Genomic DNA, 27026 nt, shown 5'->3' on the forward strand with positions numbered 1-27026 from the left:
CCCAACCAACACAAAACCAACAAAACCCCTGGTAGTCCCTAAAAAGATATTTAGTTCTTATACCACATGTGAATATTGAACAATGGTCTTTAATTTAATTAGATCTGTCTGCTTACATTGTGGTAGTGCTGATTTAAACTAAGTTCATCAAGAAGTTGGAAATTAATTTGTTAAAATTTGGAAGATGTGTGTTTGAATTGAACTCTTTGTTGGTAGTGATTTTCAGCAGTGGATATAAACTGAAAGTGTCCCCTTCTGACATTTTAATACTTTAATTTGGAGATTTCCTCCAAACCCTTGGAATTCTAATGTGCTTTCACCGTAATAAAAGTTTCTCCAGCCTGTAGTCTATTTTAACTGAAGTCAATTCACTCTACAAACATTTCACATTCTATAGAGACCCTAAATGTTTTTTGGATCATCCTTCATTCGCGTATCAGAATGATACTTTTTTTTTAATACATATTATACCCTTCTTTGAACAGCCATATATATCTTGAGTTACTTTCATTAGCTGAGTAACTTATTCTGCATTTTTCTAAAAGGAACTGCAGTTTAACTATAAATATATCAAAATGCCACAGAATTCAGGGCTACAACTCAAAAATGCTGATCAGTTTGTAAAATCTAAATCAGCCCCTCCATGAAACCTAGGGAAGGACCTCTGTGGTAGCAGAAAAATTTCCAGAAATTCACCACAGTCTTTTTCTAAGTTGCAGTTTGTGCTGATGTTGCCAGACAGCTAAGAAGAGATGGGAAAAGCAGGAAATCTTTTTGGATTTAATCACAGTGCTGATTTGGAAAAGCAACTTAACAATGGAAAATATTTTTATATTTTAAATCATAAACACAAAACTATGAAGTACATGGTAGACCGTGATTGCATTAAATTGGATTGTCTTCATTACTAATGAAGAAAATTATTCATTTTGGAATCTGATGGTCAGAAGCCCTACTGCCTGGACTTTTTTTTCCTTTTTTTAAATGTATATCCAGACTAGGTTATTTGCTGTTTTCAGTACTATTTTTTTGAGGTACTGGGGACTTGACTGCTATACTTGAGAGTAACAGATATAGTTTTTAAAGTACCATCTTTCTGTTTTCCTACCTTGGAAAGCTTTTTCTACATTCTTGCTTTCAAGAGATGTTTAACAATATTGATAGACAGTACTTACCCTTTCCCTTGTAGATATTAAAATTCCATCATGCAATATCCAATTTTTTCATTTATCTCAATCCATAAAAAAGTGCTTTTTAAGGGAGATCTTGCAGTTCTATGTGAAGTTCTATGTGCAGTTCTATGCATCCTCTATGTGAAAAAGTTCTTATTTAGGTCACTTGATCTTTTGTAGAACTCGTAAATTAGGAAGACTTCAGGTAACCTATGGAGATGGGTATTTCGATGAAAGGCTGAATACTCATTTCTAAATGAGAACAAGATGAGGTTATGAAGAGTACATAGATGAGCTAGGTAGCAGTTGTATCCAAGTGAAAGTGTCTACTCATCTGTCATGTAACTGAAGTACAAGTACATGAGTCATTTTGTCTTTTGACTCCTAGCTGATCATAAAATCAGCATATTTCTCTTATGAGACTGGCCAATGAAATATACCCATTTTCCTGCAGTGTAGAGCATTGTATTACTTCATACTGCTGGGCTTTTAGGGTTTGACCACAGTGACTTGTTCTACCCGAGTCCGTCCTTTAAAACTAACACTATACCATTGGTTTTACAAAGTTTTTATTGCTATTTTATGTGTAAATGGGTTATAATAATTTAGTGGTTTTGTTTTTGTTTTTAGATCAGGATTTCTGCTATACTCTAGTACCAGTTGAAAGATGGATGATGATGACTTTGGAGGATTTGAGGTATGTTATTTGGATGACTTAATTTTGAAATTTAACTCTATTCAACTATTTAGGTAGAAATTTATAGCGATTTATAAAATATGTAACAATAATTTTCTTCATGGTTCTAGGCAGCAGAGAGTTATGAGTTTGGAAATGGTGAAAAGCAGACTACATCCCCTGCTATTGCCTGGGCAGCATTTCCTACAGGTATTGATAAAATCACTATAAAAATTCTTAATAATGCATTGCTGTCCTTCTGTATTCATTGTAACTATTAGTACCCGGGAGGGTGTATATACACAGTAAAAGAATAAGCAGCAGTGAAAACCTAGCATCAGAATGTTCCTGAGTAATTATTTTGGGCAGCTGCACTTCTCAAAGTTAAACTTTCTTGAGGAATGAAAGTGAAGTACAGTTTATCCAGTTAAAAGGCTGATTGGCATCTCATGGGAAGAAGAAACAGAGCTTCTTCACTCAAAGGATATTCTTATTTTTGAATATGGAATGTCTGTTTCAAATGATGGGAAAACATACAAGAAGTAAACTTAAAAAATAGGACTTGAACATGTTGCTTCCTCCATTAGATTTCTTTGAGTGCAATAAAGTCTTTTAGTTGCTTTGGGGGAGAGGGGGAAATAATCTTTTTTTACTTAAGCATTTTTTAAAGTTAGCAAATATATTACACTTCCTTTATCTCAAGCAGAAGCTGAAACATTGTGGAGCTACTTCTATTACTTTGTACAAATGCCTGGTGCCTGTCTGGATATTAAGAATTTTAAAAAAAAGCTCATTGATAGTGGATAAATGTACAATATCAGTAGAACTAAAAGATTAAGGAGGTGTTACTGATTGGCAATTGATTTTGTTGTGGGGAATTTAGTCTAGATTTCACTGCTTTCACAAAAAGAAACATCACTTTAGCAGCATTAAGAAAAAAAATGCCACATTTCATTCTTTGTTCAGGAACTAAAGTTTTCTGCCTGTTCTTATACTATTATGCTGAATAAATTATGCAAATTATAGTTTTAAAAATGAGACAGGGGTTTCTCTCATGAGCTCTCCATAAATCATGTTTTTCAGTTGTTTTTATTTATTTCTATCACTACTGGCTTTCATCTGTGGTAGAATAATTAGTTGTTGTGGTTTAAACCCTGCAGGCTGCTAAATGCCACACAGCTGTGTGCTCACTTGCCCCCAGGGGGATGGGGGAGAACTGGAAAAAAGGTAAAACTCATGGATTGAGGAAAAGACAGTTTAACAGGACAGAAAAGGAAGGGAAAATAATAATAATAATGATAAAAGAATATACAAAACAAGTGATGCGCAATGGGATTACTCACCACCTGCTGCCTGATGCTCAGCCAGTCCCCAAGCAGTGGGCCTCCACCCTCTGGCCAACTCCCCCCAGTTTTATTATTCAGCATGACGTCCTATGGTCTGGAACATCTCTTGGGTCAGTTGGACTCAGCTGTCCCAGCTGTGTCCCCTCCCAACTTCTTGTGCACCCCCAGCCTTCTTGATAGCAGGGCAGTATGAGAAGCTGAAAAGTCCTTGAATTAGTGTAAGCACTGCTCAGCAACAGCTAAAACGTCAGTGCGTTATCAACATTCTCATCCTAAATTCAAAACACAGCACTGTACCAGCTATTAGGAGGAAAATTAACTCTGTCCCAGCCAAAACAGGGCAGTTTGTCATTGAAATAAAGGAAAACAAATAATAAGGAAACTGTGTTTTCCCAAATAACTTTATTATTCATCTTGTCATTTTGATTGTGACTCAAAAATACTGCTTAAATTCATTAGCATGTTTGAATGTGTTTAATTAAATTAAATCCAATATAGCTGTGCAGCATTTATCTCATGAAGTCTAATTTAAATCTAGTACACTGTGTAGAATTTAAATGATTTATAAGTAACACAAGTTTTTGGTATGATTTTGACACAGAAGTCTTAGCGTAGGTTATACCAAGGTATTTTAAGTATTTCAAAACTGAAAGAAAACCTCTTTCATTCAGAATATTTTATTGCTGTAAAATCTTTATGTGACTTTTTCATGCAAATATTACTGTGAATAAATTAACTTATTGTAAGAGGCAAGATTTTTAATAGGATTGATCAAAATGCTTGTTAAGCATCGACTTGTAAGTTAATGTTTTTAGTAACATAAATACTTGATTTTCCTGCCCAATAAATTGTTCTTGTCTTACCCTAGAAATCTGTCCTTTGGTAAGGTTGGCTGAAAAATGTCAGAAATTCAAATGTATTATGGTGCCATTGAGATGATTTTGATAAATTTGGAGTGTGATACCATTATATACACCCTAGATTTGCTGAACTTTATGGAGGAGTATGTTACTCATCAATTTCCTGCATGTCTGATGTTCGTAAGATATAAAAAGTTATAAAACAAAACACTGAAACCTGTTACAGTATTTCTCAGTGTGCAGGAAGAAATCAGAAATTATTTCTAAGGCCCTAGCGTTGATTACAGTGTGTGATGGGTTGACCCTGGCTGAACACCAGGTGCCCACCAAAGCCGTTCTATCACTCCCCCATCCTCAGCTGGACAGGGGAGAGAAAATATAACAAAAGGCTTGCGGGTTGAGATAAGGACAGGAGAGATCATTCACTATTACCGTCACGGGCAAAATAGACTCAATTTGGGAAACTTAACTCAATTTATTACAAATCAACCAGAGCAAGGTAATGAGAAATAAAACGAAATCTCAGAACACCTTCCCACCACCCCTCCCTTCTTCCTGGGCGCAACTTCACTCCCGGATTTCATCACCAAGTCCCCCCCAGCGGCACAGGGGGACAGGGATGGGGTTTATGGCCATCACACGTTATTTTCTGCTGCTTCACCTCCTCAGGGTGAGGGCTGATCACACTCTTCCCCTGCTCCAGCGTGGGGTCCCACCCACGGGAGACAGTCTTCCACAAACTCCTCCAACGTGGGCCATTCCCACGGGCTGCAGTTCTTCACGAACTGCTCCAGCATGGGTCCATTCCACGGTGTGCAGTCCTTCAGGAGCACACTGCTCCAGTGTGAGTCCCCCACGGGGTCACAAGTCCTGCCAGAAAACCTGCTCCGTGGGCTCCTCTCTCCACAGATCTGCAGGTCCTGCCAGGACCCTGCTCCAGCGCGGGGTTCCCACGGGGTCACAGCCTCCTTCGGGAACCCACCTGCTCCGGCGTGGGGTCCTCCACGGGCTACAGGTGGAGATCTGCTCCACCATGGACCCCCCTGGACTGCAGGGGGACAGCCTGCCTCACCAGGGTCTTCACCACGGGCTGCAGGGGAATCTTCGCTCCGGCGCCAGGAGCATCTCCTCCCCCTCCTTCTTCACTGACCTTGCCGTCCGCAGGCTTGTTTCTCTTACATGTTCTCACTCCTCACTCTGGCGGCTGTTTCTCTCCGTCCCAGCTTTTTTTTCCCTTCTTAAAAATGTTATCACAGAGGCGTTACCACTATCACTGATTGGCTCGGCCTTGGCCGGCGGCGGGTCCGTCTCAGAGCTGGCTGTTAAGGGCTCGCTCTCTCTCGAACACAGGGGAAGCTTCCAGCAGCTTCTTACAGAAGCCACCCCTGTACCCCCCCCCCTACCAAAACCTTGCCAGACAAAACCAATACACAGTGAGCAATTTTGCCCTTGAAATTTAACTTGGGCTTCTTTCTATCTTTTTGAACATTGATTTCACTTTTTCAATAGACTTACAGTATGATATGTTTATTGGTATGTGCAAGAATTTGTACAGCAGAAATACTACACCATTCTTTCCCCTTCACCATGACAGTTACCAGAGAGCATGCACCTCTTTCTGTTAGGCTTTTCTATCAGTGTCACCTAATATGAAAACACTGGTTTTATTCTAAATGGTAAAAGCAAGAACAAATTTATTTTTTATCTCTCGTGGTTGCAAGTTTGAATTAGAATGCATTATACTGAGTGCTATATAAACAAGGAAATGAAGAGTAGGGCTGGTCCAAAGACCTTAGCTCTGTGAGAAAGTATGCGTTATGAATATGAAGGAATGAGCAAGCAGTAAAAGAATAATAATTTGCATTTGTGCAGTCCTGGTACTTAGATGTCTTTGCTACTGCTGTTGGGAAAGTCCAAAGATCCACCTGTTGTCTTGGGTTTATTCCTTCTGATTGTTTAACTGAGGTAGAGACAAGTAGTCCTTCTTACTTAGTGTCATTATATATGTGATGGATTTCCTTTTTTCTTTCCAGTCTTAAGATGAGGAAGTACAAAATGCCAGGACTTTGGAGAGATGTGAGGGAACTACTTAAACTTCAGTGTTTTCTTAGCTTGGAATCAGTAAATATATTTGTAAAGTTGAAAAATAGGAAAATCTATTTAAAAACAAACAACAAAACTCTTTGGTAATAAACAGTTGTTCTTTGGAAAGATGAGATGTCTCTAGGAACAGTAGTGGAGTACCAAGTCTTACGTTTAAGCCTCAAACTTAAATACAGTTCAGAACTGAAAACAAAAATTTAAGTTTTTAAGAACTCTGAAATGAACTATGGAATATTCTAGTGCCTTCTCACTAGTCTGCCTAGTTCCCAGGAGAGGTTCAAAGAGGCTGGCTGTGTTAATTATTATGTCTGGCCAGAAAACTCATGATATTTTCTTGGTTATTTTAAGACACTTTTCAGGGGTTTTTGCTCTTTGGATTCATAAACTAATATTTCTGAGGAAAAAAAAGTAACAGTTATGCTGTTCTCAAATAATTTAATTTATTGAACATTAATATTAATATTTAAGCTGAGCTATTTTTTTAATGCAGTGGCCAAATCTAGCTGTGAATGTGATGTTACTGACTTCAGAGATGTTAGTGGGGGGTAACTTGATACACTCTTTTATTTAAGAAAGTAACTCAAGTATTTTAGACTCTAGGATGGTCCTTGTGAGTGATAAGCAAGATATGTCAATGAAAGAAATAATGATTTGTAAGTCAGTTTTGCTTTGTTTCTTCTTCACATTGTTATGCAACTTCATAAAAATGAGGTTTTAAGAGCAATGTCAGTTTGTAATTTAGTAATTGTGTACTGGAATATTGAAGTGCCTACTTTTAAAATTTGTTTGTTTTTTTTTTCCTGAAGAAGAGACATACAAACTGTCAAATTTCTTGCACTTCCGTAGGTGTCAGGTTGTGAACCTTTATGCCTGTAAGGAGGATCTTAAAATTTAGCACTGTGCTTGCATGTCAACAGATTCTGGTGTTATCTCTGCATTTCTAAGGTTATGAATAATATGTCTGTTGTTTATAGTGAATAGTAGGAACAGGATCTGGATCTCTACATGCTGTGTCAGTGTTTCATTTTGGCAGGAATTCTTCTCTGGATGTCTGAAGGAGCTCATGTAATGGAGCAGGTGGAAAAATCAAGTAGATGTTCACCAAAGGAGGATGGTTTTGGCTGAGATGGAGCCTCATGAATCTGTCTGTTGTGGATTGTTCTAAGTAAAATAGAAGTTGTTTAAAAACAAACAAACAAAACAAAACCCCAAAAAAATGAAAAAAAAAAACCCACCCAAAAAAACCCAAACCCCAGACTAAAACAGAACAGGGTGAGGGATGCTTTTTCAGTGAAATTAAGACAGAATTCCCATCTGGGAATGTCTTGGAAGTGCAGTCTGAGCAGGTGTTTTGATTCAAGCTGTGTGGATTCAGAATGATTTTGTTTGCAAGTGTTAGGTGAAACCAGATTCATGGTAGTGTTAACTGTGGATAAGGTGGAGAAATTTTTTAAAATATTCATTTCATGAGGAAATAAAGCTTATGCTATTGCTTTCAGTCCCTGTTCTCCCATTACAGATTTTGAATATGTTGCTCAGTTTTAGTGAAATCGTTTATAGTCTCAATTAATTACACTTCTCTTTTTAATCAGGAACTGAGTAATGATAGAGCTTGACTGCATGCTTCACCAAAGAAAAGGAAGGTTGAATCCAGTCACTGTAGATTCTATAGAAGCTGTCTGGTGTTGAAACATATTTGGAGATTTAGAAGAGCTGTAGCCTATAGCTACCATGTAGGACCACGGGAGATGACAGAATTAAAAGAACTAGGGAACAAGAACACACCTGTATGGAAGCCAGCACCGAACATCTTAATTTCACTGTTTAACATGACCTAGGTGACTTTCATTTGTTTAATGGAAATTAATCAATTCAGTCCGTGAACTGGAGAGCTGTTCAGATAACCAAAAGCTGAATTCAGCTTTTAGGGTGAGCTTGAGTAGCTTCTTTGTGTCCATCAGTTGTATTGACTAAGTCTCTGCTGACTGTAATGCTCACGTAGCCATGTAACTGTACATGTCTTAAAGTGCAGCCAAATTGCATTCCCAAGTTTCATTGTTTTGGCTGCTTACAGCGTAACACTTTTCTTTAATTTTCTTTTATCCTTTGGCCACATACATTAGAAAAATTGTTAGTTTTATATGTGGTCTCCAGTCTGTATTGAGACAAGTCTATTTTACTTACTAATTTTTGACTGAAACATTATTTCTGTACTTCATCGAGCAAAGGTGTGTCAGAGGAGCTCTATCTGTTTATTAAGTTCTTTTGGGAATCTTTTCTATGCTTTATGTCATGTCAATATGCTTACTTTCTGTAAGAAGATCTGGAGCTATATATGTAATTTTGAAGCTCTTGATTTATCCTTTGGATTAATTTGGCCAAGTTTTGTTTTTGGTCTGATAGTGAGAATTCTCAATGTGTACTTGAATAACAGAAGATCCTCCAAACTACTAGAGAAGATTTTTCTCCTTGTTCTCATATTCTTTCATTGACGATGCAGATGGACTGGATGTATGCAAAGCCTATTTTTCATGTTTCAACTAAGAATTCAGTATTCCTGATGGTCTTGTTTGCCGCGTTGAAAGAACAGATATTTTGAAACCTATACAATATGAGATGGGGTGATCTGTACTAGTGTGACATCTTCATGGCTCCAAAGGTGCTGTTTCCAGCTGTTGTGTTGAAATGGTTGTTTTCAGTTCTTTCTTTTCGTAATAGATTTTGGGTTTCTGCAGAATACTTATGTCTTGACTTGGGAGGAGTGGGAAATAGTAGTAGGAAACTAAAATATCCCTAAGGAGATTGGAGGGGACTGGTTTCATTCCTTGCCATGATAGGACAGGGTTCAAAGGTCTTTGTTGATAATGGTATACAGCCTTATTTACTCTGGGATGGTCTTGTTTTTCGTTTGCTAACATTTCCATTACCTGGAGTTCAGCTGGTTTGAAACTGAGTCATACAACTTTTCATATTTGACTATCTAGAATTTACATATGGTTAAAAGATTGTCTTGTTGCATGTTTATTAGATTACATACCACCTCCTTTCTCTCTTCCTTACAGTTGCCAAACTGCTTTAAAAGACAGTCATATTGACTGAATATTTTGGCAGTTTTCTGGAAAGCAATTTCTTTTAAAAAACAAAGCAAAACTGGTGGGAATGAGTTCTCAGTTTTCTTATGTTGTGTAGTCATTGGATACTGAAAGATTTGTTTCTGAGGTTCAACTAAATGGATGCAGTATTGTAAACTTTTAGTAGTTGTGTGTAAGTTTTACTTAAATAAGAAGTTAGGAAATAAAATCAGTATTTCCATAATCCTAAAGATTTAAGATGTTGGAATACTATGTGTAGTTACTTATTTTCTAGAATAGTTTGGCTTTGGAAGAATAAAGTGTGGGGAAGAGCTTTCTTCTGTGAACTATGAGAAATCATCCTGAAAGTACATTAGAGTGTTTTTTTCTCTGTTGAGGATATTCACGCTTATTGAAGTCAACAGAGAAATTGCTATCAACTTCAGCATTATGTAGGCATTTACCTGTTGATCCTAATTCTACTTCCCCAACAGATGTGGAACTGCATCTCATTCTGGTGAATCAGTGATCTGTAAATACAGTGATTAAAAGTGGTGGTTTCAGAAGTAGAAAAATTGGGAAATTTGCTAAGGAAACTACTAAAACTCCTACAGCTTCACAGAATGCTATGCATGCCATCTGAGACTCTTACAACATTTGTTATGGGCATATTGGGTGTCAATTGTTGTCTATTAATGTATCCCTCCACTTATTCTTTAAGCAATGTAATGCTTTCTAATAGTTATCCATTTACATTGAGCTAAAAGCAGTGTAAATACAGGAAATACTGTCTATTTTGAATTAAATTTATTAGTTGTTGCTTTTTGTTTTGCAGGAAATTTTTTTTAACAGATTCTGGTTTTGTTTCATAAAGTAATTTGGTTTTCACTTGTAATGATAGGTTAATTTTATTAGGTGTTTGTTATTTATGTGTTTTAGAATGCATTTGACATATTGTGTTGTGTGCTAGTTTGCTGTGTATTGGCAAAAGTAAATTGGTTGATGTTTGTAAATACAGTAATTTTCAGGTTTTTTTTTCCCTAAGCTGCTTATTCAGCATTATGCAGGCTGTAGATCCCTGTGTCCTAGCTCTGACATTACAGCTGACAGAAATTCCTGCTTTGTAGAATAGGTTCCTGTCTCTTACAGCCGTGCTTGAGCAACCATATATGGGGCTGGGACTTAAGCAGGTCACTGAAATTTGGACGCCAGTCTTAAACTTTCTATCTGAATGTTACTTTAAACTGAAAATGTTCAGTGATACAGTTTACAGTGTATACAGTATAATTTAATGGGTCATTGAATTGTATCATCAAAGACACGGGTAGTTGAGGATGGAAATTTAGTTTTTGTTTCTTGGGTTTTTTTATTTTTAACAGCTGAAACCCACATGTAGGGGAACTGTGCTGCAAATAGTTTGCAATGTTCTACAAAAGTATGTCAAAGAATTATTATATGGTCTTTTGCTCAGACCCCTGCTGACGTATCATCTCTTAATTGCTGGATATAAATAACATCCAATTAGTAAATGTTACTCATGTTTATTTTTTCAGTGGTATATTTCATATGTAATGTCTTCATTCTTAAGCTTGGTATGAAGTATACAACTCGTATGGAATGTTGATTTAACAGTTCATGTTCATCCACTTGTGTTTGTTTTTGGTTTTTTTTTTTTCAGAATTTCTGATCCCCCAGTGATTTTAATAATTATTTCAGCTTCATTACTGCGATAAAGATAGAGAATTTCTCTTGTGTGAGCAAGATTGCAGGCTGTTACTGATCTCTGTTTCTATTAACAAACTGCATGGTTTTGTCAGTTCTTGCATACAAACCTATGACAGAATATTGTTAATATTGGAAGTCAAGGGTTCAGAAACGATCAGATTATTTTTTAAGTACAGTTTTGGCAATAACTTATATCTGCATCTTATTTCAGCCTTCTTGGGCATATGACTTTTGATATACCTGTAACTGAATACATGATGTTTGTTTTTTTTTATAGTACTGTAGCTTTTATCAATGAACAATAACAGTTTTGTTTGGAAATTCATCAGAACTGTCAGACTCCTGCCTTGCTTACTGAAGAAGTTAAGAGGCGATATATTGGATCGGGGCAGAATACTGTGGAAGAATATTTTGTCATTATTATCAGAATGGCTGGGTATCATAGCAGGTGGTACAGCAGTTGAAGAGGCAAGGATCTGTAAAGTGATGCTGAAAAGCCAATATCCATACTAGATGTGCTTTAGGAGTTATTTCGGTCTAGCATTAGCCTGGTCCTGTGGACTTGAACCTCATTAGCTGTTGGAGTCCAGTCAGGTAGTTTTATCCGAGGCAATTTTTTGTTTCAGGGATTCTGAAACTGTTCCATTATGATAACTAAAGCATGGTAAGGAAGAATGATTGAGGGGGTGTCTTCATAAGCAAGTTCTGAGCTGAACTACAATGCTAATGCAATTTTACTGGTATATACACAAGAGGAATGAATGGAGAGAGCTGGAATTACAGACATAGCACATATAATTCTAGGAATGTCTACTTTATGAATTCTTAACATTGCTGAAAGTGAATAGAAGGTTTTGTAAAAAAGGTGCTTGAATGATACCTTGGAGAATTGCTGCCTTTTCTTGTCTTCTGCAAGGTCATGTATTTCGTTGAATAATTTTAAACCACAGTGTTTAGAGGTGGTCACCAGTTATTGCTCCTCATTTCCTAGGCTTTATTTTGACAAGTTAAGAGGTGGGGTTTTTGTTTCTGTTTTTACTTCCCCCTCAAAATGCTAAGCATTCATTACTATAACTGGAATCACTGGAAGCTTGATTTGATTGTAGAAGGTTCCACATAAAACTGTATTATCTGAAAAATGAAGTCTTATGTCTAGTATTGGATACCCCAAAATCTGTGAATACTTTAAGTTTTAATCTCTGTGAGTCTCCATTCCTCATCTGTATCCAGATTCAGTTTCTGTTTTTACTTTTGTGATGAATTATTTATATGTAAACCATGCCTATACTATGGTGATCCTCACCAAAGGATGATCACTAATGCCACAAAGCTTAGTGTCACGCTAGGTTTTTCCTTGTAAGTTGACAGGTTTAGTAAGAGAAACAGCTTGTCTGCTCAGTCAGAATTGCCTGGTACATTATTTTAGTTGGTTTTCCACCTGTTGGAAATTGATTTAAAACTGAAATTCAGGATATTAAGTGGTAGCCTAAACCAGAGACTTTACTGGCTTTTTTTTAGAAGCAAAAAGGTCATCTTATCTGTCATCTTACTGTCATTTGAATTAACCAAATAGGTAACGGTTATAGGAAGCTGCCTTTATAAGCAGGTATTTAGAAGGGGAGGGGGCTTTCACAGATATCTTACGGTACGTAAAGGAAGCCTAAAAAATCCCGTTTCCAATTCTGGATAAGTTCACTGTTAAAGATGCAGTTGTGTCCCAGTCCTCTGTTTTGTCCTGGTTATCTGAAGTGGTTCCTGTGCTGTTTGCTGAAATACTGTCCTCTAGGCTTTTCATCCAAGTTTCCATTTTCTGCTCGGCTGTTGTTCCCCCCGCCCCCATCCAAATCTACTCTTGCTGCAGTTAGCATCCTGATATTTTTCTGTCTCGTGGTCTTTCATCCAGCAAAAAGAAGAAAGAAGTTTGCATGTTCGTCTGTGTTAACCTGAATCCCGGAACTGGGAGTCGAAGATGATGGGGCATGGAGCGCCTGGGTTCAAGATTAGCTTGTCATTTTGAATGCCTTTAGGCCTATGTATACACTTGTTTGAGCTGTGTATGCATACTTACGCAGTATTAAACAGTGATATTGAGAGGCTGAGCCTTGCTCCGGGCTAGTGGCATCTTTTACATTTTACCAGATTTGTAATGATAATGTGAGCTGCTTTTTCTACAGCAAGTGGATACACTTTTTTGTCTGCTGCAAAGGCATACCTAGCTGACCATATCAAAGTTTGCAGGACTCTGCTGTTAAATTAAAAAAATGTATGCAAAGCTTTCTTGCCTCCTATTCTTTTATTTTGTTTATTTCTAAATATTTTGTAAAAGCGCTCAAATTTCTGTTGTGCTGGGCTGATAATGATGATGCACTCTTCAGGATTTTTATGGTGTAACTGGAAATTGCTATGGGAGAGCTCTCATTCCAGTATTAATTACACTTAAGGTATATTAGCTAGACAGTTATTTACTTTATCTTCTGATATCTTATAAAATGTAAAACTGCTTTTGTTATGTGTCTTGGTAAGCTGTTTGTATATATCTTCTAAGGCAGCTGAGGATTTTTTTACCTTTAAAATTTATAAAACTGAGGAAAATGTAAGTACGGTTTTACAGTTGACTTAAACTGATTAAAGATCATACTGAAGCTGAAATGTTATGTGAATGGAAGGAGACAAAAGTTAAAACTGCTGCTTTTAATGCAGTTGTCTTGTGAAACCTCTGTGTAAGTTACAAGTCTAAATTTAGTGTTACTGTACAGTTTTGAATGTCCTTAAGTTGATAGTACTCAAAATTACTGGAAACTTGTATGGAATTGTTCTTTAGTGCAATTATTGTAAGAGATACATAACCTCCCATTAGTATGACTAGTTGCTAGTGTGATGGGTTTTGCTAGGTATAGATTTCAGAAAGAGAATTATTTTTTGAATGCTTCTTCATATTGTGTGTGGCTTTTTCTGTTTTTATTGCTTGCATTAGTGTCTGAAGTCCGTATATCTCCGGATGTTCTTCTGGAGAACCCTGTGCTTTCTTCCTGCCTGGTTCCTTCTGACTCATTTGGTTTATCAGGTGATAACGTGGCAACAGCTATTCAAACAGTCAACAATGTTATAAACACAGCTGTTCCTGAAGAACAGGTAAAACCACAATTTTTGTGTTTCCGTATGGGAACTTGATGTATTAAATGTCTTAACATTGTATCTTTTCTGTGCAAATTTAGATTGAATTGCTTTTTAGAAGCAAAAGGTCCTTGAGTTTCTGTGATACAGACTTTGAAGTAAAATGATTTTTAAATTGTGCTTAAATCCTATAACCGGGAGACACCGTACTACTTTGGTGTGGAGTACAAGAGAGATAAGTGTGTTAAAGACTTAGTATATGTTAAAGGCATTCTGATAGTGCTAGGCATGAAAGTAGGAAACAATAGCAGGAAGGTTCTCTTAAAAAAATTTGTTACTGTTAAAGCTGTAAAGATTACGGCTGTACATGTAAGTCAGACTTTTATGTTTTCTCAAGTGGTTTCAGGATTAGAGAATTAACATTTAATCTTTACTTAATTATAATTAAATCCATTTTAGTTTTATTTTTTATTTTATTTTACTTTATTTTTTCCCCCATTAAAGTTGATTTTTTTTTTTTGGTCATCTGACACTCTCCTAGTTGTGATCTTGATCTCTCCTTGTGGCTACAATACTGCTGATAACTGATCTTAGCTTTTTGTTGGGCATGAAAGTGTTTAGTTTTTAACTAAATGATCAGGTAAGCAAGGGAGGGAAAAGAATTTCTGCCTGGAGATTAGCACAAGAATTCTAGATTGCTGTGGATGAGAATTAATTAGATTTACCCTCCCAAGTGAGTTTTTATTGCCATTGATTGTAGTGACACCCATTTTAACAAGTTTATTGATTGTAAAGTTCCTCGTTTCAGGATGCATGGAAGTATATACTTGAATTAGAAAGTGCTCTTGTCTTTCTCTGAACCAATCAATATTTTGGGCTAGTTTGTGACCCTCTGGTTTTCAGTACTTGGTTTCTTATCCTTCAGGTAGTCTGATCAAGTCCTAGGGCTACTCATGGTGAAAGTTGAATTTGACAATTAAGTCAGATTTCCATAATCTGACCATTTAAAAGCTTTTCTCTAGAGCTATTTAAACAACTTGTACAAATAAACTGACTCTTACTGGTTTTCCTTTGAGTGTCGTCTGTGTGTTCATACTTCCAGAAAGGCTGTGGCTAGTACAGTTCCAATAATTCAGTCTTAGTAATGAATTAGTTACTGTTTTGTATTTATTCCTAGCCTAATGTTCTGGGGAAAGCCAATATATAAAAAGTAAAGAAGAGATGTGCCCAAATGCAAATGATACCGAAGAAATTGTCTTAGAAATCTGAAAGTTGTGGCTTTTTTTCTTGAGAGGGGGGAGTGTTTGTTTTCTTTTTTGGCTGATGCCAGCCAGGGCCATTTTCTATGTTGAAAGCTCTTCATCTGCCTCTCTGACAACGTTTTGATAAGTAAACTTCTATTCTGGCACAGTGATCAAAATACGCTCTTCTTCAGCCACAACAGATCCTATGCTTTTTGATTTTGGCTATCAGTGAAATGTGAATATCCTGTATCTTTTCTTGTTTGAGCTAGGCCAGCAACTTCAGCTTGTGTCTTTTCTGGAAAGAGCACTTTGGATATTCCAGAATACTAAGGCTTAGGTGTATTTTTTTAAAACTAAAAAGTCATTTGGTTAGGTAAACTTACTAAAAATAAGAAATACACTTTGTTACTTGTGAATAATTACATATGCAAATTCTAGTTGTAGGCCATGTTTCAGTTTTCATCATCTTGTTGTGGTCAGCTACTGACAGACCCATGGCTCCATAAAATCTCTTCTTAATGCAGGAAATAACACAAGCTAGAGAATACAGTATTATCAAGTGTTACTAAAGGAAGAGATGGAGTTGAAAGGAGGTCCTTTAGCATTATTTTGAAATGGAGATCAGACTTTGCACTTTTGAATAAAACTAAAGGAAAATGATGGGCATAAAGCTGTAATAAAATATTCTTACACCTGTTAGAGGAGGATGTTAGGATAACTGTATTCTTCTATAATTATATCTCCAGAACCTCCTGAGGTTTCATGTTAAAAAAACTTCAATGTTTCAGGTTCCAACATCAGAATATTTGCAGTGCCAGACTCTAATCTTGAGTAGTACTCAAAAGTAGAATTAGCACATCTAGCTTCTCTTTGCTTCTTACAGAAGGGGAATTCTGAGCAGAAACTGCATTCTTTCTGGCTGTTTTGTCTACTGGATGTTATGTATCCATGTATGGTCAAGATCTCAGCTATTTTTGTTTGTTTCTTTCTTTGAATCCTTTAAGATATACTTATTTATTGAAAAGTCAATATATTATTTGAGTGTCTGTTTGGAATAAAAGGTGTTAAGGGAGTGGACTAAACCAGATCAGTCAAATCTCTCTTAAACACATTGAGATATTTCTTTCACCACCCCTCTCCAAATCTCAAGCACTCTTGGCTTCAAATTGTTGTTGAAAAGTGGCAGCTGAAGTTAATTTACCAGCTTTTTCCTTTGAAGTTCCTTTGCTGTGATATAAACAAGTTTTTGCCCTTTTTTTTAAGAGGAAAAAAAAAGTTTTGGCTCTTGTTAATTATACCACAAAATATTTTAAACCTCACCTAATTTATTTTTGTGCTTTTCTGAAAATAAGGGCTTATTATTAGTGTTTCATCTGGTTTGGGTTGTGAATTCTAGAAGCCTTCGTTTCAGTTTTTGTACTTCTACAGTTCACTGAAATAGCATTAACTAAGTGTTGTAGACATGTCCCAATTACTCTTATTCTCATGGTCTGGCCTGAAGATGATATATTTATTTTAGCACAAAAAAATCTGTATTCCCTTTCTATGGCTACTGTTTGCAGTCTGCATTGGGTGAAAACATGGCGTAACTAATCCAAGGAGAATTTATTTCCCTGTAAGCCTGATGCTTTGAGATGGATGATTCAGTTTCACTTCTGTCTCTTTTCACCTCTTTTGAGTGTTTTGACCTCATTGGAAACTGAGGTATCTGTGCCATCTTCCTCCTTAAAGCCTTCTCCTAAAGTATTCTTGAAAAGCAGTTGAGGAGATTGGAAGGATTGATGTGAATGCATCTAGAATTACTAGCTACTGTTCCACACTGTTGGAGCTTTCTTTTTGGCCAGCACATCCTACATATGAGAGTGTGCATGGCCAATTTCAGAGAAGTGTGGTTTCAAAAAAGTAACCTTAGTATTTACAGTTCTTAAGTTCTGTAATGTCATCTGGAAATGAAATTTGACTTGACTGGAATGTTAAATTCCCTTTACCATTTCCTTTACCGTTTTGTTTCTCATATGTATTAGATTCAAGCAGGTATTCCAGTTGCCTCTTTGAATGTAATTGAAGACAAGACTTTAGCTACATCAACCGTTGCTTTGGCTGATGCTGAGACACAGAGAACAAATGAACCGAAGAGCTACCTTCAACAAGCTTTTGCAAACCTAGAAATCAAGCTTTGCACTGCTGAAGAAGAAAAATTAAAAATTAAAAAGGTATGAATAGTTTTTTAAATGAAAATATTTGGCATTTATATAGGATTTAAATATAGTTGGAGCTGGCAGAGATTTGCAGTGCAAATTTTTGTAGAAATTAGCCAAATGCCAGAGAAATCGGCCAAATTTAGCCAACATACTTTTTTTTTTCCCCATGTCTGGTATCTGTTTTAGGCTGAATTTTTCTAAAGTTTCAGAATATTTTTTTTCCTGGGGGCGGGGGTCAGGTGGAAAGACAGGTTTTCTTAACATGAAGCCATGTGGTTAGAAGGTATAGTGATTCCCTCATGTTTTGGGAGTGAATGTGCGGTCACTGAAGTTGAAAATGTCTTTGGCTATCTTTATGAACCTAACACATAACACTTTTTCTTTCCACCCCCGGGAATTCTGGTAACTAATTTCTTCATATTCCTTCTGAGCTGAATATGACAGAGTACCAAGCAGGGCTGTGCCTGTAGTTATGTGTATGAGTTAGGAAAGGTCACTGAAGCATGGGAAAGTAAGTTTAATTTCTGCTATTCTTAATGCTGTTCCTTGATAGCTATCAAGGTGTGCTAGGGAAGGAGGAAATGGCTTGTTGGAAATGAAAATGAGGATGAGTAACCAGAGCCAAAGATGAGGAGGTCTGGTACGGATTGATGTTGCTTAGGAATTAAGTGTATAGAGGAGGGCTGGAAGGGGAGCATGAATACAGACTGTAAGAGGAGACAGGTTGAGAGCTAGGCTCTGAATTGAAGTGTTGCAGTTTCTATCTCTACAGTTGAATCAAAGACTTCAAATTTTAAGAACTGTTTTGATTATTTTGTCCAAAAGCAGGATTGAACTAAGCAGACCTGCTCTTTCTGTCCTCCTTATGACCCTCTCAGTTGTGCCTTTGTTTGAATAGCTGTCCAGTGATCTGACAGGTCATTTGTTTCTATACTGGCTTCCTGCGTGGCTGCAGAAGTAGTTGTTCTTGAGCAACTGAAAGAGTTCCAACAGCTTATGTATAGTAGGAATGAATTTGGTAGGAGCAACAGCTGCATTAAGAAAAAAAAAAAAATTACCTCTTTGTATAGCAAATAATGTTGAAGTTTATTGTCAGTAGTGTCATTCTCCTTCCTCTCTATTAGTTCATGCTGGGCAGGCTTCTACAAGATCACAGACTATTTTAGAATTTATTCATTTTGGAGATGTAGGTAAAGATCATTAGGGCTGTATGTAATAGGATTTCTGCCTTTTTAGTGAAACCATTTCCTAAAAGTACATTTAATATGCTGTTTTTCAAATGCAGAAAGACAGAACAAGCTATTAGAAATATGGAAATAATTAGGATAGGATAGAATAGTTCCAGTTGGAAGGGACCTACAACAATCATCTGGTCCAACTGCCTGATCACTTCGGGGCTGACCCAAAGTTAAAGCCCGTTGTTAAGGGCATTGTCCAAATGCCTCTTAAACACTGACAGGCTTGGGGCATCGACCACCTCTTTAGGAAGCCCGTTCCAGTGTCTGACCACCCTCTCGGTAAAGAAATGCTTCCTGATGTCCTGTCTAAACCTCCCCTGAAGCAGCTTTGAACCATTCTCATGTGTTCTGTCACTGGATCCCAGGGAGAAGAGCTCAGCACCTCCCTCTCCACTTCCTCTCCTCAGGAAGCTGTAGGGAGCCATGAGGTCACCCCTCAGCGTCTTTTTCTCCAAACTAGACAAACCCAGTGACCTTAGCCACTCCTTGTATGACGTGCTTTCCAGGACATGCCTTTTATTTTAAATATCTTATACTTCTTGAAAATATTGTCTCAATCTAAGGACTGTAATCAGAGTTTTCTTGCACAACCCTTTATCTCTGTGTATATTATGATAGCAAATGTCATTGTCTTCAGAAATGAAGTTAGTTGGAATGATCAACTGAATCTGTATTTTGCAAATGTTTGTAACTTAATGTTTTTTATTTTGTAAACTTTATAGAAATTAGAATATTTACTGGAAAAACATAGTATTCTAGAAATGGATTTCTTGAAGGAAAAAAAAGAAAAAGTAATTTCACATCAAGATCATTACAAGACGCTCCAGGTAATTTCTTTCTTGTAGTATCTTACTCTTTGTCAGAGGGTTTTGTATAGAGTATATTTATGTCTGACAAATAATCTGTTAAGTGTCGACAGGCCTGCTCCAAAGCCTTTTGAATTTAAGGAATTTCTAAGGTCTTTAGATCAGAGTCTTACTTTTGACATTAGTGGGAGTATAAGTTTACTAGCCCACTTGCATAAGTACATTGTTGTAACTCAGATCACTTATCCTTATTATGATCTATTTTGTAGAACAGATGAAGAAAACCCACTTTGCACAGTAGATGTGTGTTTAACAGCATGACTTAGCACGTTCTAGAGTAGCTATGGCCAATTATTTGTAAAGCATTAGCTGACTTGAATATGAGATAGTTTGTGTTGGGTAATAAAGATCTGTAAAGTGTAATTAGATGCTAAGCAGTGGAATTAAAATTGCTTCCATTGCAAAAATCAACACTATTCATTAAATACAAGTCTCACATACAATAAAAATTTTTCATTGACATTTTCAGTCTTCTTCCAGTATTATAGCAGGACAAACTAAATATTATAGGCTTACAACATTTCAAAAGTTTCTTGTTGATAATTCAGCTTCATTTATTTTTTTTTTTGCTGCTGTGGATGGTTTTTATGTAGCTACTGCATTGTTTCCCATTTGTACTTAAGGGTTGCTGTAATAATTTATTGAAATACTAGCTGCAGTACTTCCTAGAACTTATGGTAATATAATCATCTATTCTTTTTTTCTTTTTTTTTTCTTGTTGATGTGTGTAACATCCTACTCAATGAAAGAAATGTTTGCTTAGCTATGTTATAAAAATAAGTTTTGCTTAAAAACCTTCTGATTTATGGAGTATCATACTGGCTGAAGTTAATGATCATCTAAACTCTTGACAGTAGAATTAGTGGGTTTTATTTTTTAATACTTTCATGATGCTCCTCAAGCAGAAGTATTTAAGTAGTGGAAATGTTACTGAGGTTTGCAAGTATCAGTCTGTCTGTATCATACCTCTCAGTCAGGTACTACAGTTTTCAAGAACGGCAATGAAAGGGTCATACTTTGTAGAAAACCTCATTTACTTCCTCTTGTTGTCTTCTGGATATAGCCTGAATCAAATCAGAGAAGAAATGCTTCTAAGAGTTGACAGTTAAAATTACTTTCCTGAAACTTGAATATTGGATGCCTTCTGTTAGTACAGCTTTTAATGCCAGTTCCTTTTGTCTTTCTCCTTTGGCTTCTACAACACTAGGGTCAACACCTGTGGCCACACACTGAGTAAATCTGGCAACTACACAGTACAGATGTCTGTCTCACTAGCATTTCTTTTTCCAGTAGAAACAGCTGGTTATTAGTGCTGTTAACTTGAAAAACTTGAAAGCAGACTGTAGTGGTGACTCTGGCATAGCTTTGGGAAGTCTCAGGATAAGACTTCCAACTGAACTGATTCAGACATCCTAAGCTGTAGGTGTGCGTTGACTTAATTCCTCTTAAATTAAATTTCTGTGTTAATATTTGAGTATAATATGTAAAACAAATGCCTCATGAGATGGTTCTAACTATTTTTTACATGAACATGCATTATTTCCTGCACCTTTATATTTACTAATTAACTGACTTCCTGCACTTGTGACATTCTCAAAAGCTAGTTTGGAGGTAATAGAGCCAGTCAGTCAGATCTTTATCAAGGTGATATTTAGATTAGACTCTCTTCTTTTTTTTGTGAAGCTATTGTGCTTAGTCCTGAGAGAAGATTTCGTCAATCTTTGTCAACTAAGCCAGTAATTTTTTTTTTCTTCTCTTCCTATTGATTTCTGCCTCAGTTAAGGGTAACAGTTATGTTACCACAGTTTTGTTGTCACAAAATTGCTTCAATGAAATATGCTTTCAGGTTTTTTGATATAAAAAATATATTTTGAAAGACAAGGTAGGAACATAAAGCATATTACAGATGTTTTCTCTGAGCTGGGTTAGCATGCTGATGAAGTAAATTGTGTCCTGGACTAGTCACAAACTTTCTTCATCGCAGGTGTGAAAAAAGCCTTTTACTTAATTTGGTAGTACTGAAAATAGAAGAACTGAAGGGGAGTGATAATCACTGTTCCTAATCGGGGGGCAAAATTCCAAGTCTAACCAATGGATGACAATGGAGTGTTGCCACATTTATACTTGTGTAAAAGAGAAAAGTAAAAAGTTCTGTGTTCTGTCTAACTAAAATTAGCTGTAGAAAATCAAGATTGAACAGAGCATGTAGTATTTTCACATTCTTAATGTTGTTTCCATGTTATTACAATGAGAGACAGTAAAGGGGCCGCAGTGGGTTCATAAATAGAATAAACAAATTGCTATTAACTAGTATTATAGAGTTGTTTGGATATTTAATGCAATTTTCTCTCTGAGATCTTCAATTCATACAAGCTGGTAAAATTAGTGTTATGATACCCACATTCCGACTTCTGTCTTTGTAGTATTTAAGAGGCAGAATAACATACTGTAATTCTAACTTCTTTGCATACAAAATGTAGTTGAGTTAAAATTGCTGTGGGAAGTGTAATTTTAGTTTTCCTGACTTGTGTGCAGTGTTACGACCATAAAGTAGCATAAATGCAATGTTAGCCTTATAACTCCTTGCTTATTTAGACAGGAAGGAAACAGGTGCAAATGTATGTCTTGATTTTTCTTTTTTTTTTTTTTGTTGGTATGTCAGTCTTATTTTTTCCCTTTTTTTGATCACATTCATTTCAACTTTTAGCACCTCAGCTTTTCTCTAAATGTGAAGTGCTGCATATTTTCAAGACATTTAATGCTAGTAGGTAATACATGTTTTTGACTATAATGTAGGTTTAGTGGTTATTTTAATCCTATAAATCTAAAATTTTGCTGCGGCCCCATTGCAATATGTTGTACAAATGAATAAATGCTGCATTTTGAAACTAACAAACCCCAATTTGTAATATAGTGAAAAACCATCAATAGCAAAATGAATACTCCTATTTAGGAGTTGATGTTCTCTTATTTGCAAATCAGAGAGGGAACATTTGAGAAGGGGAAATATTGCCTGGGTTCTAGTGCTCTGGGTAGGAACTTAATTCTTTGCACAGATTGTTTAGTTGATAAGACTTCGGATGTTTGGTCTATCTACAGACAACTGGTTTTGATGATTCACTAAGAATTGGATCATACTTTTCCTCTGCTATTTCTTTGATTTACCACACGGTTGCATTTGAAGTAATACTGCGCTGCTGCTGGAAAATTCTGGTTGCGGTTATATGCATTTTTTCCCATCATCAACCCTTTCTGGAAGTTAAGTAGGCTGTTTTTTTGAAGAACAATATAGTTAATGTGGTGTGATCCTTCTTTCTGAAATAGATTCTTTTTTCTTTTGGCAACTGACATCTATTCTTCTAACTTAACAAATCTATGGTTGTTTTGAAAGCACTGAAAGTGTTTTCTTTTGGAATCCTTTGTTTCTGTTCTGCCTGTTTTTATGGAATGTTTTTTAAATTTTTATTGAAAAAATGACTTTAATGTGCTTATTTTATTTAGCAATATTCCTGTTGTTGCAAAAAGTCATGATTAAAAATGAATTAGGTTAGTACTTTGATTTCATTTTGAGTGATATTTTTGTGTGTAAAAAACCAGGTCAGCTAGACTCCCTGTTTAAATGATCTTTTAGAAAGGTAAGACAGGAAGCTTATACTGAAGAAAACATTGACAGATCAGTATGTAATGATCCAAAGAAACTTCACTAGGTCACGCAGTAGCACCTAGCTGGGATTAAATGGCATGGTAAGCTAAGTACAATCATTGCTGCTATTAGATGTTGTTTCATTTATTTATTCTGTAACTGTTGATGTTTGTGGAATTATTTCATTTCAGTACATCAGATGTCACATTTCAATTATAAAGCTTCAAATTATGAGGAAAACACTTTAAGTGCAGTTAAGTAAAGACAGGAAAAAGGTAAACTTGAGACTTTGGGCTAATTTCTTCCCTCCTAATTCTGAGGGATGAGTGTCGTGGTTTCAGCCCGACCGGTAACAAAGGACCACGCAGCCGCTCGCTCACTCCTCCGCCCCCATCCCACCACAGGAAAAAGGTAAACTTGAGACTTTGGGCTAATTTCTTCCCTCCTAATTCTGAGGGATGAGTTTATTTTTATTCTGATTAATATTGCCTATTAATTTGGGTTTTTTATATATTAGAACTATATATCACACACTTTCATATAAAACAGAATGCATACTTGGTTGTCTGTCTCCTTTTTGTTTTTTTTGGAGATGATGCTTCAAAACTTCAATATACTTTGTAAGGCATATAAGAATTAAAACTTTGTTAATGCTAGATTCATCATACAATTTTGCCTTTAAGTAGAATTGTACAAACAGTGATTTTGATGTACTTAAAATTTAGAACTGAACATAATATGAATCTCAAAAATTGCACCTAATACATGTAAAAATTTGCTTGTATTCATACAGTGTTGAAATAGGAATGCTAAATAATGTGGCTGAATGTGATGATGCCTGATTCTATGCGTTTGGATCCTTTTGATTTTTTTTTTTTCCTGTCTTTCTTTTAGTATTTAAAGTGATGTGTCTTAGCTGTTACTCCCCACCCCCTTCACGCAGTTTCTTGTTTTCAGAATTGAATTAAGCTTCATAGTATTTCATAATGTATCTTAAGATCTTTGATTTTAGATTCAAACAATGTCATAGTAATCTCAATAAAATAAATGGCTGAATAAGTAAATACTGGCTCTAGTGGTTACATGCTGAACGCCCTAGAATGAAAAGAATTTCTCTTGGAGGACAGTTGTAATCGCAAAAATGTAATGCCAAGAAAAGAAACAAGGTAACTAATTTTGTCTTGGTAGTGGTAAAATTCAGTTTTGCAATGATGACAGAAGATGTTCCAAAAGTAAGCAGGGATGTTGGTTGCTGAGAAGAGTAAAGCACCTTTGGAGAGCTGTGGTTTCGAGGGTTGAAAGTTCAGTGATGTTTCAAGAAGGGGAGGAGGACAGCAGTTAGAAGTGAACAGAAGGTACTAATAGGGATTGAGGAGTGGGAAGTTAATGGTAGGTATTACCATTCCTCACTACTCCCAGTGTGATCTTGTCCAAGGGCTAGTACTTCTTCTAAGGGATCCTTGTCTTATAATGGTGATGCCATGTGGTGCTGACCTGGACACAGAATAGCTGGTGCGCATGGGGCATCGATGACTGTGAGTTACTCCTAACTCTTCTGGTTTGTGCCTTTCCTGAGGCACCTCTTCTTTCCCAGTTCCCTGCATCATTGGATTTTTGCCCTTCCTCCTCCTCTGTTTGTATTCTTTCTTCTATTTCCCCACTTGTTCCTGGCCTTGCTTGCCTAATGGATAAACTCAGGCCTTCTGTGCTGTCTGTCTGCCTTCACCCCTTCCTTTCTTATCCAGTGTTGAAAACTGGGGAGTATAATTTTGCCCCTAATATGGGTGCTTCCTAGCATTTGAGAGTACAAACTGGGGTCTCTAACTTCCCCAGCCTCTGTTTTGCTGTTGATACAGGAATGGTGTCCATTTCTAGCCAGTGCTAGACCTACAATAAGTGATCCATCAGCTGTCCATCCTGTGAGGATTCTCAGTGGCTGAAACCTGAGGACACGCGAGAGAAATATGAAATGCACATCTACCTTGAATAATAGGCCTGTTCATGTTGAGAATAGGAAGCTGTCAAAGTTTGTGTGTTTGGAATGAACACAGATGATCCCAAAGGTTAAGCTCCCTGTTCTGGAAGACCCCTGTATTATGCTTTTAATGTACATAAGCAATCCTGGTCTTGTATGAACATTCATTTCCTAAAGTAACTTCAAGAAGCAATCTTGCAGTTGGTTGTCTAGCAAAACAAGCTCTTAGAAGCACTTGCAGTTGAAGTGACAGGGTGAAATGATTGTGTTTCCTAATGCTGGTTGGCCATATGATGAATAAATTTTGTATCCTGTATTGGAAGATGTAACTTTCTCTGGAGGAAGTATTCCCTGTGTGTTAATACTGTAGTAAATATAGTGTACCTCCATACAAACAGATATGACTTTACCCTGCTTTGACAGACTAATTTTTCTGTTTGTGGGGGTAGCTCTTGGGGGGGGGAATGATAGTGATGGCAGATAACATCCAAGAATTTGTCTGTTGCCATTGTACTGAACCTAAAATAAAAGTATAGCCTGAGTAATCATGCTCTTTCTTTAAATTGCAGTTCACCTTTGAAATTAATGTTGTATCATTTTGACAGCAAAGGTTATCTCCATTCCAGAGAAACTGGTGAAGCAGGGGCTGACATGTTTACTTCTGTTTGCAAGCTAAGTATACCTTGATGTGTTTATTACAAGAAATCTGTGAACATGGTAATTGAAAGGAAGAAATTATTTATGCTTTTCTGAGATATTCCCCTCCGCCCCCCAATATCTCTATATGAATTTGAGAAAGTTATTGTTTTCCTTTACTGAAATGTGATAGTGTATAAGAATGCTTATAGCAAAAAGCGCATAGTTGTAGCCTATTTTGTGCTACAGCTTCAATTATATTTTAAATATTTTGACCTTAACTTCAGTTCAGATTGGGGAAGGAAACCTAACTGCTTCTATGCTTGCACACTAGCTGTGTTGAACTGGTTTAATGGCTATTTCAGTTTTGCCACACATGAACACTAGAAATAATGTAGGCAATTTTTAATATAATCTACCTGGGATTTTAAATGGGAATTGATTAACTAATTCACATAATCTTCATAAATCTCTCAAATTTGAAAATGTCTTGTATTTCTTAATGGAAGCTGCAGACTTACAGTTGATTCAGAGTCTTGGCCTGGAGTAAAAGATATCTGATGTATTGTTGTGACTGACTGCTTCTTTTGATGGCAACATTAGCAGTAAAGCACATATGACAGCTCAGTGCTACTTTGTTTAATTAATAAATATCAGTCAAATGTTAATGACTCAGAGAAAACATCTGATGGTATTTGACAGTTATGTCAATATTATATTTTTGCTATGATGCTTTGTAGTGAGTTTTTTGCTTCCTCTACATATCAGTTCTTAGTCTGAAAAATACTGTTCTAAAAATAATTGTGGTAAAGTAGAAAAATTACATCTAAAACATTTATTTCATTCACAGAATCATTGCAGTTGGAAGAGACCTCTTGAGATATGGTTTCCCACAACATTCTTGCCTCTAAATTGGAGAGATACTGATTAGATGGATAAGGAATTGACTGGGTGGCTGTGTCTAAAGAGTTACAGTCAACAGCTCCATGTCCAAATGGAAACCAGTAATAAGTGGTTGCCCCTCAAGGGTCCATACTAGGACCAATACTATTTAATAACTTCATTAATGACATGCTGAGGGTGTACTCAATCCCACCACGTTTGCGATTGACACCAAGCTGGGTGGTGTAGTCAGTACACGAGTGGACTAGCTGTC

The 27026-nt window shown here is 36.4% G+C and overlaps 1 protein-coding gene across 7 annotated transcripts in view; it reads left to right on the forward strand.

The window, feature by feature from the left end:
- The window catches only part of CCDC91 (coiled-coil domain containing 91), a 155093-nt gene that overhangs the window by 26058 nt on the left and 102009 nt on the right, over nt 1-27026 (forward strand). For 6 of the 7 annotated variants that reach the window (XM_049821940.1, XM_049821939.1, XM_049821941.1 and 3 more), the window contains exons 2-6: nt 1803-1869; nt 1980-2058; nt 13928-14085; nt 17336-17524; nt 19473-19577. In XM_049821940.1, coding sequence (XP_049677897.1) covers nt 1840-1869; nt 1980-2058; nt 13928-14085; nt 17336-17524; nt 19473-19577 — 561 coding nt within the window. In that variant the 5' untranslated portion in view covers nt 1803-1839. The remainder of the gene's footprint in view (nt 1-1802; nt 1870-1979; nt 2059-13927; nt 14086-17335; nt 17525-19472; nt 19578-27026) is intronic. The other variant, XM_049821945.1, reaches the window with a different exon arrangement.

Source organism: Accipiter gentilis, chromosome 18 (genome assembly GCF_929443795.1).
Source record: "Accipiter gentilis chromosome 18, bAccGen1.1, whole genome shotgun sequence".
NCBI lineage: Eukaryota > Metazoa > Chordata > Aves > Accipitriformes > Accipitridae > Astur > Astur gentilis.